The sequence below is a fragment of the Dermochelys coriacea genome, chromosome 7, assembly GCF_009764565.3.
Source record: "Dermochelys coriacea isolate rDerCor1 chromosome 7, rDerCor1.pri.v4, whole genome shotgun sequence".
Taxonomy (NCBI): Eukaryota; Metazoa; Chordata; order Testudines; family Dermochelyidae; genus Dermochelys; species Dermochelys coriacea.
In genome coordinates this window covers 94,961,904-94,981,127 of record NC_050074.1, presented here as the reverse complement: position 1 = coordinate 94,981,127, position 19,224 = coordinate 94,961,904, and the positions used below count along the sequence as shown (strand labels likewise).

Sequence of the window (19,224 nt, the reverse complement as noted above, 5' to 3'; positions counted from 1 at the left end):
CATTAATCAATCTATTTTCCAAGTTTCAGAGTAGCAGCCGTGTTAGTCTGTATTCGCAAAAAGAAAAGGAGGACTTGTGGCACCTTAGAGACTATCAAATTTATCTGAGCATAAGCTTTCGTGAGCTACAGCTCACTTCATCGGATGCATTCAGTCAAGTGTTGTTCAGATAGAAAAAAACTCCCCACTGTCTCGTCAGGAATAAGTTCACTTTCAAAGAAAGGCATTTCATTGGAGAACATTTTGTGAACAGTTTTCTGTAGGGGAGGCGGGCTTGGAGGAGTATTCCTTCTAGCACATAACTACTTAACTAGAGAGGGAGTAGCGGGCCTGCTTCAGTAAGGAAGGCGAGCGTAGTCCCTGGATTCGAGCATTTGCTTTCCTCCACGTCCTGAATACACAAAACTGGGGACGGATCAGCAAACTATACACCCAGTTTTAAATATGAAATCGATGGGATCCAGGTGGCGCTATTAAAGAGGAAACCCATCGGAGGCTGCGGTCCTGCTAGGCAGGCAGCTGTGCTTGCTCTCTGCTGATAGTGTGGAGGAAGTTGGATCCCAGCGCCTGAAATCCCCTTCTGATCCGGTGCGTCTGGCGCCTGGCCTTCGGCGGCTCAGCCCAGCTGCAGGACACCAACCATCCTCTTTGTTTACTGTCGGGTCGCCGCTAGCTGGAAGCTTGGTGCCTGAGGATTCCGTGTCTGACGAGGTGACGAGAAGTGCAGCAGGAAATAATGCCTGCATACCTAATTCCCTGTCCGGGACCCAGCCCGGTCCTGGGGGTGCCCAGGGCCTGTCAACAGCTCAGTTAGGGCCCGGGGAGCTGTCCTGATAAACTGAGCGGCTGGAGATACGGAAGATTAAGGAGTCTCCGTAGCCGCTCTTTAAATACATCAGCAGCTCCTTCGGATACACTGTGGGCTCGCGGGTTGGGCGATTCAATCAATACGTGTCAAACAAGCCACGCTGGAGCTGTGTTCTCACTACTCCCGGGAGAGCCAGACCGGCGCAGCGCGGCCCTGCCCTACAGCAAGCCACGGGGGCGTGTCAGGCCTGGGCGCTCACCTCCCGCTACAGGCGGCCCCAGTCACCTGTCCTAGCCAAGCGGCCAGTGACGCCCCCACTGAGGTGGCGAGTCCGGACCCCTTCAGGGCGAAGGACACAACAGTGGCAGGAGTGGCGTGGCTCCTGGAAAATCCTGCAGGGAGGGGTTGGGGTGGCTCCTGCCGTACAGCTCTGCTACCAGGGACGGTTGCCCAGCGGAAACCCCACCTCTGATCACGGCGAGCGGGCTGGAGAGCTAGCAGCCGACACCCCCTCCCAGCTGTGGCTGGAGCTGTGCTCGGCCAGGGCTGTGTCCTGTCCAGGTATAGCTCGCAGCTGCTCGGCTCAGCCAGGATGGTCAGTGCATCAGTCAGAGACAAAAGCGCCATCCACGTCCAAAGAAAGGAGCAGGAGCCTGTCGGTCACCGGGACCCGGGGAACGTGTGTGCAATAAATGCCCCCCGACAGTACCATGAGGGAGGGCCAGAGCAGCGATCCTGGGTCAGAGCAATGACCCATTTAGCTCAGCATCCTGCCCACAGAACCAGTGGCAGATGCTTCCAAGGAAATGGACAGACCAGGGCAATTATTGAGTGATCCAGCCCTGTTGCCCCAGTCCCAGCTTCTGGCAGCCAGACGTTTAGAGACACCCAGAGCCCGGGGTTGCCTCCCAGCCCATCTTGGCTAATAGCCACTGAAGGACCTACCCTCCCTGATGTTAGCTAATTCTTTTTTTAACGCCGGTTAGCCTTTGGGAGGGATTCCGCTCCGCTTTCTGCTCCCACTTGCTCCAGCGAACATTGGGGCTCCAGCGCTTGTTGATTGGCGCCGTGGGGAGTTTGCTCAGGGGGAGTGTTTGCCGATGGGGGGGGCTGGCTTTCCCCTGCCTGGACAGGCTCATTGGCTAGACACAGCACCGGCAGGAAGGGGACAGAGACCGGGCGGCCCCGCCCAGCGCCAATAGAAACCTATTGCAGGGTAATCTGAGCCCGGAGAAATTCGCTGCTGCGGTGCAGGCATCAACCCCGAGGCTGGGGCTGCCGTCGGGCGGGGTGCTGGGGGGCGCGTGTCTCTGTGGCGGGCCAGGCAGCGCGGCCTGAGGGGGAAGGGAGGGGAGCGCCCAGCGCGGCGGAGCCATGCAGTACCAGCACCCGGCCTCGTCCCCGGCCGCCGCGGCCCTGGGGGTGAGCGTGCCGCTCTACGCGCCCACCCCGCTGCTGCAGCCCGTGCACCCCACGCCCTTCTACATCGAGGACATCCTGGGCAGAGGGGCCGGCGCGCCCCCCGCGCCGCACCCCCTGCCCTCGCCGGCGCCGCCGACTCTGCCGTCTCCCAACTCCTCCTTCACCAGCCTGGTGTCCACCTACAGGACCCCCATCTACGAGCCGACCCCGATCCACCCGGCCTTCTCCCACCATCCTGCCCTGGCTGCTACCTACGGCGGCAGCACCTACGCCGGCCCCCTGTATCCTTTCCCCCGGACCGTGAACGACTACACGCACGCTCTGATCAGGCATGACCCCCTGGGTAAGCAACGCCTCTCCTCTCTCCCTCCTCCTCGGGCTTCTCTCGCCTCCTGTCCCCTCGCCGCGCCCTGCACCGGGTCCCCGCGCGGTTGGGTCCCAGCAGGGCCGTCGGCGCTTCTGCATTTCTGCTGCTGGGGGCTGCAATTGAAAGTCATTGAAACTCTCCCTGGCCTCAGTCTGATTTACAGTAAACTGAGAAGCGCTGAGCTCTCGCGTTTGGAGCCAGACCGCAGCGCCCGCCCGCTGGTGACTCAGATTTGTTTTCCTTCAACCAAGTGACTCTGAGTGTCCTTAGTAATGTCGTGTGTGGTTTTAGTGGAGAGTTTTAATTGTAGTGAAAAATCGTATTTCAGATCTGAGACTTTGCCTGCAGATGACTTAAAACGTTTGGCGGCTGATTCTGATCTCACTGGGACCCGAGTAACTCAGGCGCACTAGTGCATCCCCTCAATAAGTCTGGTCAGAATCAGGCCTCCGGGCACTCTTCTTTTGCAACCCCTAGGACGGTCCCTTCTCTACTCCGCTTAGCAAGGCTGAGATCTTCAATCCCTTGGGGGCTGAGCCCAGCCTCAGCCGGCTCAGCGCACTGATAGCTGCAGCACTTGTTCTTAGTGATTGCAAAACTGGACCTGACTCACCAAATTTGTGCAGTGAAAGAGGCTGACCCTTTCCGTTCATACAGGAAATCTTGAGCTCTCGATAGGAGTAAATCTGGTTTCAGAAGCTGTTAAGTGTTTTCCTGGCTGCCTGAAGCAGGCTCTTCCCCGGGAGTCGTGCACACTGCTGATTATTTTATCGACATCCTCAATACAGACAAATTCAGGAAACACTCGACTTCTGATAGCCGGGATCCGTTTTTCTGATATTGTTCATTTCCTCTGTGTGGGATGTGACTTTATGACAGCTAAAATAACCAGTTGCTTCCTATTTTTTGAGTCTGTTTTGCAGCAGAATTACTAAAGCCTGACGCAAGCAAAATCTCGAAAAACAATGCTGCATTTCAAAGGGTACAGACAGAAAGGCAAACAGTGACTCAAAGGCTCTAACTGGAGAGTTACTGGACCAGGGGGCACTGCAACTTGTTTTATTTGGTTTGATGTAATTAAGTGTGGATTGCTGCACCTCCTTGCATATACATTGCATACGACCATCAGACCCAAGAGCTACATTTCGATTGCTAATGTTAAGTAATTAACCCCCAATTGCCTATGCCCCTTGGGGGGTCTCCAACAACTAGCGTTTGGTATTTAGCTACGGCATCGTTTGTGTGATTAATAAGGATATACAAAATACAGATAAAAGGATAGAGTCCACGTTAGGCATCTCCAAAGAAATGCTGCCAACCCGTGTGGAAGGTGAAGTACACAGATAATGACAGTACTTTCTAGCACAAACCATTGACAGACTCGAGATAGTGAGGACTTCAGTGAGGCATGCACTCAGCATGCGGGCAAACATTTGCACAGAGAAGGCAAGGTAGTTTCTTTGGGTTATTACAGTGAAAGAGCAGAAGGAAGCAAAGTTTTTTTTCTCTCTCTCTCTCTTTTCTTTGCGAGATAGACCAACAGGAAACACATTGACGGAAATGTTGCCATGGCCCTTTGGGTGGCTTTAACTGGTCTCCTCTGCTCGACTGATGTAAAAATCAGAGGCGAAAGATCAAACTAAGGCTGAAGAGTCCGCGTCCACTGAAAGCGAAGCGCCTCAGAGCCACGCTGCGCCCAGCGCTTGTAGCCCTCCTGGCGGCAGCGGGCCGGGGGGTACACACAGGGCAAAGCCGGGCTGCTGTGCAGTAAGCTCTGACCAGTGGGGAAACGCACCGACTTCCCATTAGGGAAGCGAGTGTTTCTATTACAGTAAAGGGCCCGGGGTATCAGAAACAGACGCAGCAATGTGTGTGCGGCCCCCACGGCGAACGCCTCCCCCTCTGTTACCCTAGGACCCTCCGAGGGCCACGTTTCTCTGCAGGGCGGGCGTAAGCCCCGGGACTGGAGCCCAGCCCCAAGCCGCGTGAGAGACAAGCCCCAGCTACTGCCTGCCACTAACGTGCAGGGATTGTGTCTCTTCTGAAGGGAAGCCCTTGCTCTGGAGTCCCTTCATCCAGCGCCCGCTGCATAAGAGAAAAGGGGGGCAAGTTCGCTTCTCCAATGACCAGACCATCGAGCTGGAGAAGAAGTTTGAGACCCAAAAGTATCTCTCGCCGCCGGAAAGAAAACGGCTGGCCAAGATGCTCCAGCTCAGCGAGAGGCAGGTGAGGCCAAGCAAATCCCCCCGGGCACGTGGGAGCCTCCCATAGGCCCCCAGGATGCACATGGGGGGCCCTGCGCCTTTGGGAGCCCAGGCCATAACTCCCCAGTGAGCGCTCCTCTTTACCGCTCTTTCAACCAGACAGGGCCGTGTAAATCCCTGCATGTTCCGCAGGTTTGAGTTACTTCTCCTGGGGCTAAATTCGGCTCGCAGTGGCAAGGGTTGAAATCAGGAGTGACTCAGACGTTTTCTGCATTTACACTGAGGTCGCTGAGCAGCCCGCTTTGCTGCTTGGTTTTTCTTTTTCCTCTTTTGTCGCCCCGACCCGAGCAAATGGACTTTGTTTTAAGCTGAGCCTGGGATATACCGAATGTGGGACAACGTTGTGCCTTTTTCTGTTGTTTTTAGGTCAAAACTTGGTTTCAGAATCGCAGAGCTAAATGGAGGCGCCTAAAGCAGGTACTGGGATGTTTCTGTTTCTATAGAAATAAGTATTTTAATAATCTTATCTTAGAACATGATCGCCTATTCCAGCTTGTATGCAAAAGTCATTTGAAAGGCTGTTTAACCTCTTCACCTTGATTAAAAAGGCAAATAGTCATGCTGGAATCCAGGATGGCTCGTTCAGGCAGCACTAATGTTAAAAGCTCCTAATGTAGTTCCTATATCAATTATGCCTTGGTTTTCACACACTGCTATTAAAACTCCACAGTAATTGTTTTGTAAACCCATATGTTGTTTATCTAATTAACGCAGAGAAGATAAGTAAATTGCTTAGACAGTTGTCTATGGGAGAATATTTACTAGTCCTTTTAATTACACATTTATAGCAAGTACAGGCAGATTTATTATACAAAGGCTGGAAAATAAATATACAAAAGCCTGTTTATTGTTTTGAGCCCTAGGAAAAAATAATTAGCTTTTGAGTTCATTTAGTTTAGTCACTTACAGCCTATTAGACTGGAAATTATACTTTTCCTCCCATCAAATAAAGTATATTCATATCAGTAAATCATTATTTACCTGATCCTGCAGTTTTTTATAGGGGTAAGCTTCCATCGAGGTATCTGATAAAGGGCTTTAAAAATTATGTAAAAATGAAAAAGTTGAAAAATTACAACATCGTGTTCAGTTTAATCCTCCAATAAACACAAAGTGAAGATTTGTTTTAAATCTTACTGTTTTTCATCAGTAATTGGGCGGGGGGGGGGGTTATATGTTAATGAAAAACAAAGATTAACTGCAGTGTGAAGTTGTTGGCTATGTTTACTATATGAATATTTTTGGGTTTCACCTGTTCCTCAATCTACTTTTATTAATAACTCTAGGTTTATGTAGAGCTGTACTTATTGCTAGAGAAATAATGACTTTCAAGGAAGTCATTTTCCCTGAGAAACATGCAATGGGCTGACTCCTGCTCTAAAATATCCTGAGACATCTGGATATCTGGGACATTTTAAGTCACTGCCTCCTTTTTAGTCAGTCAGATCCCTATCCGAGATACATTTCCACCTATTCTTTCTCTTTGTTGTAGAAAGCTTCATGCCTCCTGAATCATTTTGAAATTAGCATTTTTAACGTCTGGTTTTAGGTTTAGGATTATTATGGTTGGTAATTTTCTCATTTCTTTCCTATGACATGAAGGGCCTTGGTTCCGCCTCCCATTGAAGCCAAAGGCAGTTTTGCCATTGCTTTCAATGAAAGGATGATCCGGTCCAGAAAGAAGCAGCTGGCCAGTTTTAAGAAACGTTTTATTTTTTGAGAACAAAATCAGTTTAAAAATGCTCTTGGATCAAGGTTCTTGCTGGGAGGTATTTGAGATGATGATGATGATATGATATTGCCTGGGAGCCTGGTGTTACTGAGCCCATGACAAAACTGCCAGTGACTTCAGTTGGAGCAGGAACAAGGCCATATGGATCCCTTATGTTTGTGACACCTCTTAGCTGTCCTGTCCCATCTCATTTTGGTGCCAGCACAGTTCCTCCTTCCTTTATGAACCTTTAATCCCATCTGCTCAGTGGGACACTTTTATAAGGAAGAAGTGCTCACAGCTGTACTCATGCATTTCCACATGCATTTAACAGGCAGACCAGCGCATTGAATCGAAACAGCCCAGACCGCCAGAAAATGCCCCAGAATGGTAGGCTTAGAAGGAACCCCCTCAAACAATTCACTTTGCCTCACAACATTGCCTTGACTCACGGGTGTTCTGATTGTTTTGGCTATATTTCGGTGTCAAGCTGGTTGTTTACTGATTAATTTTAGGAGAACCCTCAAGGCAGCAAAAAAGAAGAAACTGAAAGTGTGGACAGCCACTGTGATAAAAGGCAAGAGACCTGTCTGACCCCTGAGCAGAAGAATAAAGAAGTCTCTCTCGATGGGTCTCAGTACACCCCCTCACCAGTCTCTCAAGAGGACCTTGAGTCAGAAATCTCAGATGATTCTGATCAAGAAGTGGACATTGAAGGTGATAAAGGCTATTATAATTCTACCCATTAGTGGCTCCACTTTTAAGAATGGACCCTAATTCAGCTTGCACTTTAATAGGAGCTGGCTTGTAAAGAATGTTTGCTACAGAAGAAAACTTTCACCATTTCTCAGAGACAACCACTTAGTTTTGTAAATCTAAAACCAAACTATTTTGTGCAGACAGTTGATTCATGGTCAGATCTTTATTTTGGATAAAGGAACAGGTTCATGTTTTGTATTTAATTTGTAAGATATGCTTGTACATTGATTCATGTTCTAACTGAAATATAATAATACTATGTCCTGTCTTTACTGACTTGGGTCTGATCCAGCTGTCTTTATGCAGTCAGGCAGAACTCCCATTTATTTCAACTTCAGCTGGGAAGTGAGTCTGAACTGCAGGGCTAAGGACCTTTGTATGTATATACAAAATGTAGCTTAAAAGAATAGACAGTCTTTTAAAAGTCTCCTTTCCTATCAGAGGAATATATTTAATGAAATGGAGAGGGATTTGATAATTCTCATCAAGTGCCTTATACCTTCCCTCTCATGACACATATGGTGCTTTTCTTCAAGACATTATTCTATTTATGCTACAGGTCATTTGTAAAAGCTGATTTTTACTTTTATATTACACACAATACATATATACAGTGTCCTTTTGAATCTGGGGTCCCTGGAGATGTTGCCTTGAAATCTGGCTGATTCTATTTGTAGGAGAAATATTTTTGATTAAAATCTATCAAACTGGTTTTGCCTGATTTATAGTTTACTTCCTCTGTTTCACAAGAAAATGTGACAAATGATAGGGCCCCACTGCAGGAGAAAAACTGACATCAGCTGCTGGATAGTAAGGTAGGCATACTTTAGCAGTGGGAAGTTAATGCCTATTGTACACATATCTATCTCTGTATATATTCCTTTGCTTTACAAGTCTTGCGGTTTTATACCTCACATTGTTCATATTTTGTACATATTTGTTTATTGTTTTAAAAAAGCCCCAAACTGGTATTTAAATTTTTGTTTAAGAACTTGTCTGTGAAATAAAACTGAACTCTGGACCACCCCAGATATTGGACAGTCACTTCTTTGAAATACGCATGTTTGCAATAGAATTTGTTACTTTTCCAAAAAGCCTTTAATCAACTCCATTTCCAGCCTATCATACAACTGAAGGCGGGGGGAAGCGAGTTTCCTTCCGAGTTTATTGGTGGGATGGGTCGGGAAACTGACTTCCCGGCTTTAGAGGATTCTGAGCAGCTCCATGCCCAGAACTTCTCCGTTGAATTTGGGATTACTTTTCTATTACAGCCTGCAGCTCCGCCCTCGTGTTTTATACAGACAGTAAAAAATACCATGCCCCCTGCCCACCGGAATACAGAGCGAGGTGGAACATTAGCCACCGAGAGAAGGGGGAGGTTTTGAAGTGTGTCAGTCTTGTTGTAAAGGTTTACAGGGAGCACTTAAGTGATCAAAGTATTTGGAAAGAGGAAGAAAAAGGGAAACTTAAATAAAAGTGAACGTGGGGTGGATTAAAAATGAAAACCTTTGTGGCTCCCTGGGGAGGGGGATATTGATTTCCCTGGCGCGGCCCAGCTCTGGCTGCCATTGACCTACCTGAGTCAATAATGGTTATTTATCTTAGCCGCCATTCTCCGAAATCAGGCGAGTCTTCTGGGAACAGGAGCCCCAGGGAATAAAGGAGAGCGAAGAGAGTAAACTGCTGGGAGGAAACGGAGATGGGAGAGGGTTAGGCTCAAGGACAATAATGATAAACCTCAATATAATATGATAACGCCTGCCACATTTGAGAGCGCCCCGCATTCCCCAGCCGTTGTCTCTCTTACACCAGACCCTACAGCTTTGTGCCTCCTCTATATTAAGTGGTGTGTTATTGCTCCTATTATTATCTCCATTCTATTCCGAAAAAAGAAAAGGAGGACTTGTGGCACCTTAGAGACTAACACATTTATTTGAGCATAAGCTTTCCTGAGCTACAGCCCACTTCATCGGATGCATCAAATATTGAGTTTATGCTCAAATAAACGTGTTAGTCTCTAAGGTGCCACAAGTCTTCCTTTTCTTTTTGCGAATACGGACTAACACGGCTGCTACTCTGAAACCTGTCATTCTATTCCGAGGATCTGGAGTAGGATCGATCTCTACCCCTGCCCTACAGACCAAAGTCTGCGGTAAGCCCCTGGGTCAGGCCTCGGGGGTTTCTCCTTAGCAACCCTTAGCAGGAGGAGCAAAAAGAACTCGTGGAAACGGAGCACTGAGACACAGCTCCTCAAACAGCTCTGTGAAGAAGGGTTACTAGCGACTGAGCATCCTGCTGGCTCCTCAAGCCGACGGAGCCCTAGTTAGCACGCATGGGTGGCTGGCGGACACAGCCAAACTGGCTGCTAATGAGGGTCACTGCAGGGGTTCATGGGTTTGCGGTGGGAGGTGTTGGGGGGGTGTGAAATGTTGCAGGGAGCCCAACCTGAAGGTGTTTTCTCTAGACAGGATTCAGAATGCATTGACAGGTTTCAGAGTAGCAGCCGTGTTAGTCTGTATTCGCAAAAAGAAAAGGAGGACTTGTGGCACCTTAGAGACTAACAAATTTAAATGCATCCGATGAAGTGAGCTGTAGCTTATGCTCAAATAAATGCATTGACAGTGACACAGGGCTGCTGCCAGAGGCAAAGGCAGAGAGCTGAGGAAGAAATGGCAGCTGTGAAGGTCTTTTCGGGCTCACTTAAGACTCTTACTATGCAAACAACTGTGTGCTCCAGGGAGTCTCGCAGTTGTCGGACTACAGACAGCAGAATCTGGCCCTTTGCACTAGTTACCTTCTTGTGGTGAGAAGGGAAATTTCCGAAAGGGCCACCATTGGGGAGACCTCCTTCTCCGGTATAAGAAAGTGGAAAGTGCCGTGTGCCCTGAGAAAGATGGAAACAGGATAAAGCTCTGGCTGTGCTTTCTGACTGCCCTGGGTTTCTTAGTTCCCTAAAGGCTCATCAGAAAGGGGCCCGTTCCTGCTTTATTTACTTCAGTGGGAGTCTGGGTGTGCGGGTGCAATACTTTGCAGTGAATATAAACACGCTCCAGTGCGGCATCTCGCCTGTTTTCAGAGAGCCTGCTATGTACATCTCCGCTTCAGCCCTGTTTATATGTGTGTTGAGACATGTCCTGGGCAGTTTTCCTCCCTTCTGCAATTACGTGGAGGCTGCCTAGTAAACATTCTTCTACCTTGGCAGCCCCACAGTACAATTAGGGGCGAGGGTTGGAATCAGACATTTTCCGTGCGGGGTGCATGCGTGTGAGAGTGTACGTGGGAGGGATTGTTTTCTCTACAGCTGTGCAACACCAGAAAGGAAATTACCTCTGAAAACAAAAGCCTTTCTCAGAAGTAATTTGGATTAAGAGAATACAGGGTTGTTGTATGCTGCAGATTTGTCCTTTTCTTCCGTTAGCGCAAGGCAGTGATAGGGCAGGGGCTGCGGCTGGGAGAAAGGACTTTTCTCTCTGTGTGTCCCCTGCAGACTCCAGCGGCTGGATCTGTCTAGCCTTACACAGGCAAGTAGCCCACAGAAGTCAATGGGACTTTCCCTGAGTAAAGTACTGAGGGACTAGAATGCCCAGGAGCTAATTCCAGATGCTGTTAGTCTTCACCGTGGGCAGACTGTGCCTCTAGACATAAAGCCAAGGCAGTCCTACCTTATATAAGGTTTTTCTCTCGTGACCATCACCGTAGCATCTAAGCAAGGGTGTCAAATATTTCTCTCTTCAGTAACAGCTGCTGTGTGGGATGCCACTTATGCTGGTGTAAATCCGGTGTAACTCCATATTGATTTACACCAGGGTAACAGACAACGGAGTGTGGCTTGATTCCAGTACAGCTGCATGTAGCACCGGGACAACCAGAGAATCTATTCTTGTAAAACAGAAAGAATGGGACAGAATAGATTATTATAGGCGCCTGCTCTACTTTGCTAGGGTTCAGGGGAATTCATCCAAGAGGTAGGTCTTGAACGCGGCACTTTGATTTATTTTAGTATTGAAATGCACTGTTCCTTTACAGCTTTTACTACATTCTTTAGGTGTCCTCAGTGGGCCAGATTCTGCTCTGCACCAAAAAACCTTCACACCATCCCCACTGAATTCATTAGGGCTGCACATAACTGAGAGCAGACTTTTAGTAGGCAAACTTCAGGCCCGGTGTTAGTGGGTGGAAATCTATGGACATCCCTGGGTGCAATTCAGTGGTTTGCTACACTCGCCTCTGCTTGTAGGCTGCTCCTGTTTTGCTCACCTACTGAATGCTAGGGTATGCTGCGTAAGTTATGCCACCTTTCGAAAGCCCCCACTGAATGAATGTCATCGTTGTAACCTGTTTCCACCAAATGCATCCGATGAAGTGAGCTGTAGCTCACGAAAGCTTATGCTCAAATAAATTTGTTAGTCTCCAAGGTGCTACAAGTACTCCTTTTCTTTTTTCGTTGTAACCTGATGATACCAAGAGTCTAAAACACCCACATACACACCTTTCGCCCTTTTTATTCCCGGTGCGTGTGCACAGCATACATCACCAAATAGCGCTAAGTTTAGTAACAGAGCTTTGCTAAGAAAATAGTGGATTGGCTATGGAGACAGAGGTTTCCATTTATTTCGTTTGTGTAATCCTCCTGTAAGCCTTCACACACGGCTAAGCTATGATGTGACACGCGTGGGGGATTACATTTCTACAAGATCCTTTGGGGGGTGAGATCTGTATCCATAATACAAATTGCTCAGCCGAATCCAGTGTATTTCCTCCGTACAGAAACCAAATCCGTTAACACCAAGACATCAGCTACTTACCCCAGGAGCTTGGCAGCGAGGGAGCAAGGTTGCTAAAGGCTACAAAATACAAGCCAGAAGGGAAAGCAGCCGATGCAGCGGCTTATCCCAAACGCATCAAGATTTTGGGCACGTTCCAGCCTTTGGGCCGATTACAGCGGAGCCCACATTTTCTCTCTACAATAAGCCACCCTATTAGCGCCACACTCCTTCCTGTTCAGTTAGGAGCTCTCTGGCATAGAGGCTCTTAATGCGAGGCAAAGACTGTTCCAGAGGTAGGTTGTTGTTTTACTGGAGATAGCATGAATCCGTGCAGCGGATTTATCAGACACCGATCTGCACATGACGTCTAAACAGATTAATCCTTTGAGCAAAACGGATTCATCTGTCTGCTTAAATTTCGGTTTCAGAGTAGCAGCCGTGTTAGTCTGTATTCGCAAAAAGAAAAGGAGTACTTGTGGCACCTTAGAGACTAACAAATTTATTAGAGCATAAGCTTTCGTGAGCTACAGCTCACTTCATCGGATGCATTTGGTGGAAAAAACAGAGGGGAGATTGATATACACACACATGTTTCATGTTCTCTGTGTGTGTATATCAATCTCCCCTCTGTTTTTTCCACCAAATGCATCCGATGAAGTGAGCTGTAGCTCACGAAAGCTTATGCTCTAATAAATTTGTTAGTCTCTAAGGTGCCACAAGTACTCCTTTTCTTTTTGCTTAAATTTACTTGCCCTTGTTTTTGATTTTTTAAAGTTGTTCATCCAATGGAATCCGAATAAGGAGGTTTTAGTGTCAATCGTTAAAGAAATATACAAGTTCCTATAGCACCTATTTCTACATCCTCGGAAACTACAACAGGAATTTTAAAACATAAATATTTTTCTATTTATCTAAAAAGCTAGCTAGTTCTTTCTTTCTTTCTTTCTTTCTTTCTTTCTTTCTTTCTTTCTTTCTTTCTTTCTTTCTTTCTTTCTTTCTTTCTTTCTTTCTTTCCTTCCTTCCTTCCTTCCTTCCTTCCTTCCAGCAATGAGCTAAATGTACCTATATTTGCACTTGGTTTCTGCTGGTTTTTAAGAACATAACAGGATAAAATACAACAGAGCGACAGTGCTGCCAGGTAGAGGTGAATATTAAAATCCCGGAATACACTTTGCAACGGAAAAGTTGCGCACTTTTCCGATAGATTAATGCAGCAAAGAAAACAGGGTACTGAGATGTGAAATCCTCCGGTGGCATAGGTGATCGCCTTTTAGTGAAAAATGTCCCTGACTCTACCTTTAGCCATCTAAAGCGTGTCTCGGAGACATACTCATAGTACACTGTAAGCAGAAGCTCCACATTATCCGTATAGCAGAGAGCGAATACATAATATGCAGGTTTTTGTTATATAGTCGGAATTCATCCAAGCAGGGGAAAATAGTGCCTTCACGTTCCCCTTCTTGCCTCTGCATCATATTTAAATACAGTCCCCATTTTGACCGCTAGAGAAATGGAAACAAACGAGAGGCCGATCAATTTGTAATGCTAGAGCTGAAGTAGTGGCCAGGCTATTCGGACATAAGGACATTGTGCAAGACTTATTTTGGATGGCTTGTCTCAGTCGAGAACACATCACAGAGAAGCACGAAGTCTGGCTTCCTGTATTAAGCACATTAATTATGTTAGTGTGTTTTCCCGGGGTGTCCAAGGGGCCCGATCTTGCAGCCCATAAAGACAGAATCTCGATGCCAGTAAGGGTTGCAGGGTCCGGCCCAGAAGCAGGGGTGCGGGCTTTTCAAACGACCTGTCTCACGAAAAAGCAGCAAGCACTGAGTGAGTTACACCAACCTGGAGCGGGCTTGGTGCTTGAAAACCCTGCACAGATTTACACTGCTAGATGCTGGCACGCAGCCCGCCCGTGTGTGTGAATGCATACGGCTGGGGATCTCCGGGCTGTAATGTAACAGTGCTTTGCACAAGGCTGTGTCTCATTGTTCTCAACAGACACGGTACGTTTTTATAACAAAAAACTGGACTCGGTAAATATCAGCCTTGAGGGAGATGAGGAGATACATTGCGTTAAAGACATTTTCTAAGTGTTAATCGTGAAATCTGATGCCACATAGATCTGCTGTTTCATACAATCTATTGAGCGAAAGCAGTGCTGCTAGTTATAACCCGAAGTTGGTCAGTCATGTACGGATAGGTCAGACATTTCTGAGCAAGTGGCAATACAGTTATTACCCGAACTTAGATTTAAATATGCCCTGCTTAGACCCCCGTGTGCCATTCAATATTTTTGGAAGGGTGGGAGTTAAAATAACGTTACAAATAGATGGTTTACAAATGCCAGGAGATAAGAACATTCCGCTAAAATGTCAAGGGCAATTAAAATGAGTTAAAATGTTTCTCACTCGGGCAACAGTTTCTACAAGCAGACCTGTGTAGCTCGAAAGCGTGTCGCTTTCAGAGCAACAGAAGTTGATCCAATAAAAGATATTTCCTCACCCACCTGCCTCCCTACATTTAAAAGACAGTTTCCTAAGTTTATATCCAGACAATTCACGACAGATTTGTCTAACGTAACCCTCTAAACTGGAGATTAGCAACAGGAATCGCATTTGTTAATAAACTGCGTTATTTGAGCAATCTGATCTGTATTCAATCATTTCTTTTTGGGTAAAAACGCCTTACATCTTTTGTGAACGTCTGAGTCCCTTACTGTCCACACTATTTTTTTTATTTGTTTGCATGTTGGCTATTTCATGTTGAATCAGCACGTATGACCTTTACAACACAACTCTCGTCTTGTTTTCGACTCTTTTATCAGGAGATTCAACTTGAAAACGGTTATCATTTAGCAGGAAAACAAACAAAAGCACATTTTTGTAAGCAAAACGTTAATGATTGGAAGAATTGCACCAATTTCACCATGACAGTGTGTGATTAATCCTCTCGGTCAGGTACTTATATTTTTAGTCATTAGGTTCGTTGTCCTTTGATATTCAGAACACTTTCTAGCCTAATAGAGTATTGATCTTGCTGGATAGTGTACTTTGACTCCTTAAACAACACTCATTTTTAAACCTTGCAAACGCTGTATAGTATTCCCAGCCAGTCCAACCCAACTACAGTACCTGACAAGGAAGTTTTGGGGATTTTTCATTATTTCACTTGGCAAGAAGGTGGTATTATGGAGACAGCATGATCTCCCAGCAACAGGCGTCCCTCGTGGTGAAAATACAATCATGCACTTTCAAAGGAGTGACAAATCTGTCCAGCTTTCAGCACAAGGACACCAGATTCTGTTTAGACACCGCGCACCCCCTCTTAATCTATGGAAGGGAAAACACTTTACAGCTCTGGGAGTGCAGAACTCTACCGGGGTCCTCCTGGCCGGCTGCTTTACATGCTCCCAGGCCTGTTATTCTGGACACTCGGTTTTATTTTCTTGAACCACAGTTTTACTCTGTTTTTGGAACGTGCACATTCCCTGACAGCCAACAGGTTTGTTCTGTGCCTGTGTGCATTGATTTTATGAGTTGGCAAGCCAGCAAATGCAGGAACAATTAATCACTTCTAATAACAGGTTTATAACAAAACTGAACAAGGAAGCAAAGTACAGCTCATAGGTCCGGTTCTCCCATCCTCACCAGGAGTAACGAGGTACCACTTCACCTAAGCCTCTTTTTAGTCCAGGTACGCAGAACCTGTTTTTGAATTACTACAATATCTAAGGAAGAGTTCGTGTCTGGCAATAGCAGCTGCTCTTGGGAAGTCTATGGATGTCTTCAAGCTTTGGGCAGGAGGTCAGGAATTGCCCCTGGTATGTGTTTCCTGGATGTACATTAGCTAGTGATTCTGGTCTCACTCACACCAGTTTTACTCTGGTGTAATCCACTGATTTGGACGGAGTTACTCCCGATTTACAAACTGGTGTAGAGTCAAGCCCTTAATGAATAAACACCAGCTGTATAAATAATGGCAAGTGGGGCATCTTTATTTTTCAGCTGATGTAGTAAGCTATGTTTTATATTAGAAATGCCTTTGTCCTGCATCTGTCTGGGCAGATTTTCCCCCTAAATGCACATAATTAAGGTCTCTCTTAAACATTCATTACATCCCCTCTTAATCTAGAGATGGCTGAGGAGACCTTCATGGTTCCTCCTTCTCTTATGGAACACCTTTGTAAAAAGGACCTTTCCCCCTAGTCTAGACTGGACTGTAGAGGTTTTCCCTGCAGGTCTGGCATTAAGAACATTGATAGGCCAATGGGGCGAAGCTCCTACCGCTGTTTGTATTTTATAATTGTCTCGGGATGTCACTTCAGCACCTTCCATGAGCGCTAATTTAAAAGGTTAGGCGTTAGGGTTTGTCTAGACTAGGATAACTGGATTTTTCAGGGAGTTAGCTGTTATCTGTTAGCTAAGATTTTTTAGAATGCAACTTGTCCTAGTTACACAGGATTTTAAAATGTCCTAGTGAAACCAGGTTAGCTAACACCTTTCTAAAACCCACCCTTTAGCCCATTCTAGACGTTCTGTTCGAGTTCTCCTCCGGAGGAACATCCACACTTGATTACAAGCGCTTTAGAACAGATCAGGATTTTGCCCTACACCATATGACAGTATTCCAAACGATCAGAAAAACTTTGTGTAGTTACTCGGCTGAGGACAACAGGTTAAAAAAACACCACGACCCACCTCTTCCCCTTTGCCTAGGCCAGTCTGCCACTATATGCAAGAGGTGCAAGGCTTCTAGCGCAACCAACAGGGCTCCGAAATTTAGCACAGGTCTCCTCAGACCAGAAGCAGTTGAGACAGGTGTGATTAGCAATAGTCTTTATTACCAGGTCTCTTAGGGAAAAATTAATAAGGTCAGACAAAGCACTGGCAAGTCCCATCTTTCTCCTGGATATTGAAAGTCTGACAGGCAACAGAGAAGCGCTACTGTCCTGTGCAGAGGGCTTGAGGCATGATGCAGGGAGGTTAGGTAGGGGGTCTCCACAAGCCTTGCTTGCTGTAGGGCGGAAGTGACCTGGGCTTCATACAAAGCACCGTTAGAACGATTTGGAGGAAGAACCGTGAACTTGTTACTCTACTGGCCACAGCCACACCCGGCAGGTAGACGGAATCGGTTGCAAGGAAGCTGAAATTGAAGCCGCAACAGTGAGCGGCCGCTGTGCGGGCTCCTTGTACTGCGGGGAGGAGAAGTACTGGGGGCACAGAGCACTTCTGAGCCCAGCTCGGTTATTCGGCATTGGCCAAGTCGCGCACCGCAGCAAATAATAGGTATGGGAAGGACTCCTCTGTCCGGACAAACATCAATAGAAAGAAACCTTATAAATGTTCTAACAGGAGTGAAAGACACTTTATAATATTACCCTGGAGCAACGGGACAGATGCTCTCTTTGGGCCTGATCTGACCACCCTTACTGGGTAGCACCTTTCGCTAGCCTGTGAGCCATCCCACTGAAGACAAGATTACTCACCGAGAGAAAGGGTGGCAGACTCCGGCGCTTTGAAATGAGACCGAAGCCGTTTTCCGCCCTAAGAAGTTATGAAGTCAGACTTCATCGAAGTCTTTAAGAAGGATTCAGCCTGCATTCACCCTAGATTGGTGCTTACATTTTAGGCCGCGCAGGTCCGGACATCTTATTGAAGTCTGTTTAATAGGGGGTGGGTGGTTGGACAGCACTTTCTGAAAATCAGTCTCATGATGGTTAATCTAGCTGGGCATCAAAGAATTGAGGCACCTCAGATCACTAGTCACTTGGGTCAAATGCTTTATCAAGGTCACAATTCCTACAAATACCCAAAAAGTACAGGAGTACTTGTGGCACCTTAGAGACTAACACATTTATTTGAGCATAAGCTTTCCTGAGCTACAGCTCACTTCATCGGATGCATGCAGTGGAAAATACAGTAGGGGGATTTTATTATATACACAGAGAAAATGAAATAAATGTGTTAGTCTCTAAGGTGCCACAAGTCCTCCTTTTCTTTTTGCGGATACAGACTAACACGGCTGCTACTCTGAAACCTACAAATACCCAGTACATTGTTCACAGCTCCCTCCCTCCCATACCTTAAAAGACAACACACAGGCACAACCCAAACATCGCAACAGCTAAAGGAAAGACACAGTGTCAGGTTCTGCCACTCTTACCAACACTGGTACCTTCCTTTACCAATGGCCCCACTGAAACCAATGGGACTATCTGCGAGGTAAGGGATTGCTGGCTGTCAGTAAAGATGGTGGCAAAATCTAGTCCGGGGAATGTAAAACTGCCCCAGCAGCAAGGCCTATGCTCTCATATCAGGAATCACAGCAGCTCTGCCAACTCTTCTCAATGGACCTTATCTTGCTAGTCAAATCGTTCTCTCTCAAACCCTGTCTGCAGAGCTAAGGGAACCCTAGATTTTAGCCAGTTTTGCAAATGATGTATAACATGGAGCACAAGGAAACAATCAAAATACTGGTCAGCCTGATAGGCAGTGCTCTTAGCACTCATGTATGATTATGTAGGAGATACTTAGATTTCTATTATTCTTTACACCTGTTTCCCCTGCACAGGCAACAGATCTATGGGTGAGGGAATTGGATTCTATTCTTACTTTTATTGTGTAGGCAGCAGAATTGTTAATCACATTCCAGTGGCAGGACCACATTATGCATTTCATAAATTGGGCCCTGTGCAGCACCAATTTCTTCACATTCTTCCCTAGGTTACACCTGTTTGGGCCTGAGACTGATGTCATTTGTACACTGAAGTGCCGAGTTTACTATAATTGCATTGCCTTTACTCTTGATTCTCACCTGTATGAGATAAAAATCAGGCCCAAGAGAGAAGCAAAGGGTAACTAAAGGAATACAGTGGGACAGTACAAAAGGGACAGACTTCAGTTTAACTTTCAGATTCCAACTTTACTTTGCAATTTGCAATGTTCTTTTAGCCACAAACTGGCTAATTTGCTAAAAAATAAAAAAGCCACCAATTTTCTTCATCTACAGACTTTGGAAACAATTTTGCTTGATACACAGGGGATTCATGCACCTAACACCTCCTTCTGCAGTGAGATTAGAACTCTTTTGAATTTAGTATATATCAATATAGAAATGTTTAG

At 46.4% G+C, this 19,224-nt stretch overlaps 1 protein-coding gene across 1 annotated transcript; it reads left to right on the top strand.

The window, feature by feature from the left end:
• Positions 1 to 1,993: 1,993 nt before the first annotated feature.
• HHEX (hematopoietically expressed homeobox) lies at positions 1,994 to 8,360 on the top strand. The gene is made up of 4 exons (XM_038411720.2): positions 1,994 to 2,573; positions 4,645 to 4,823; positions 5,228 to 5,278; positions 7,088 to 8,360. The coding sequence occupies exons 1-4, from the start codon at positions 2,183 to 2,185 to the stop codon at positions 7,319 to 7,321; spliced, it is 855 nt and encodes a 284-aa protein (XP_038267648.1). The 5' UTR covers positions 1,994 to 2,182; the 3' UTR covers positions 7,322 to 8,360.
• Positions 8,361 to 19,224: the final 10,864 nt, after the last annotated feature.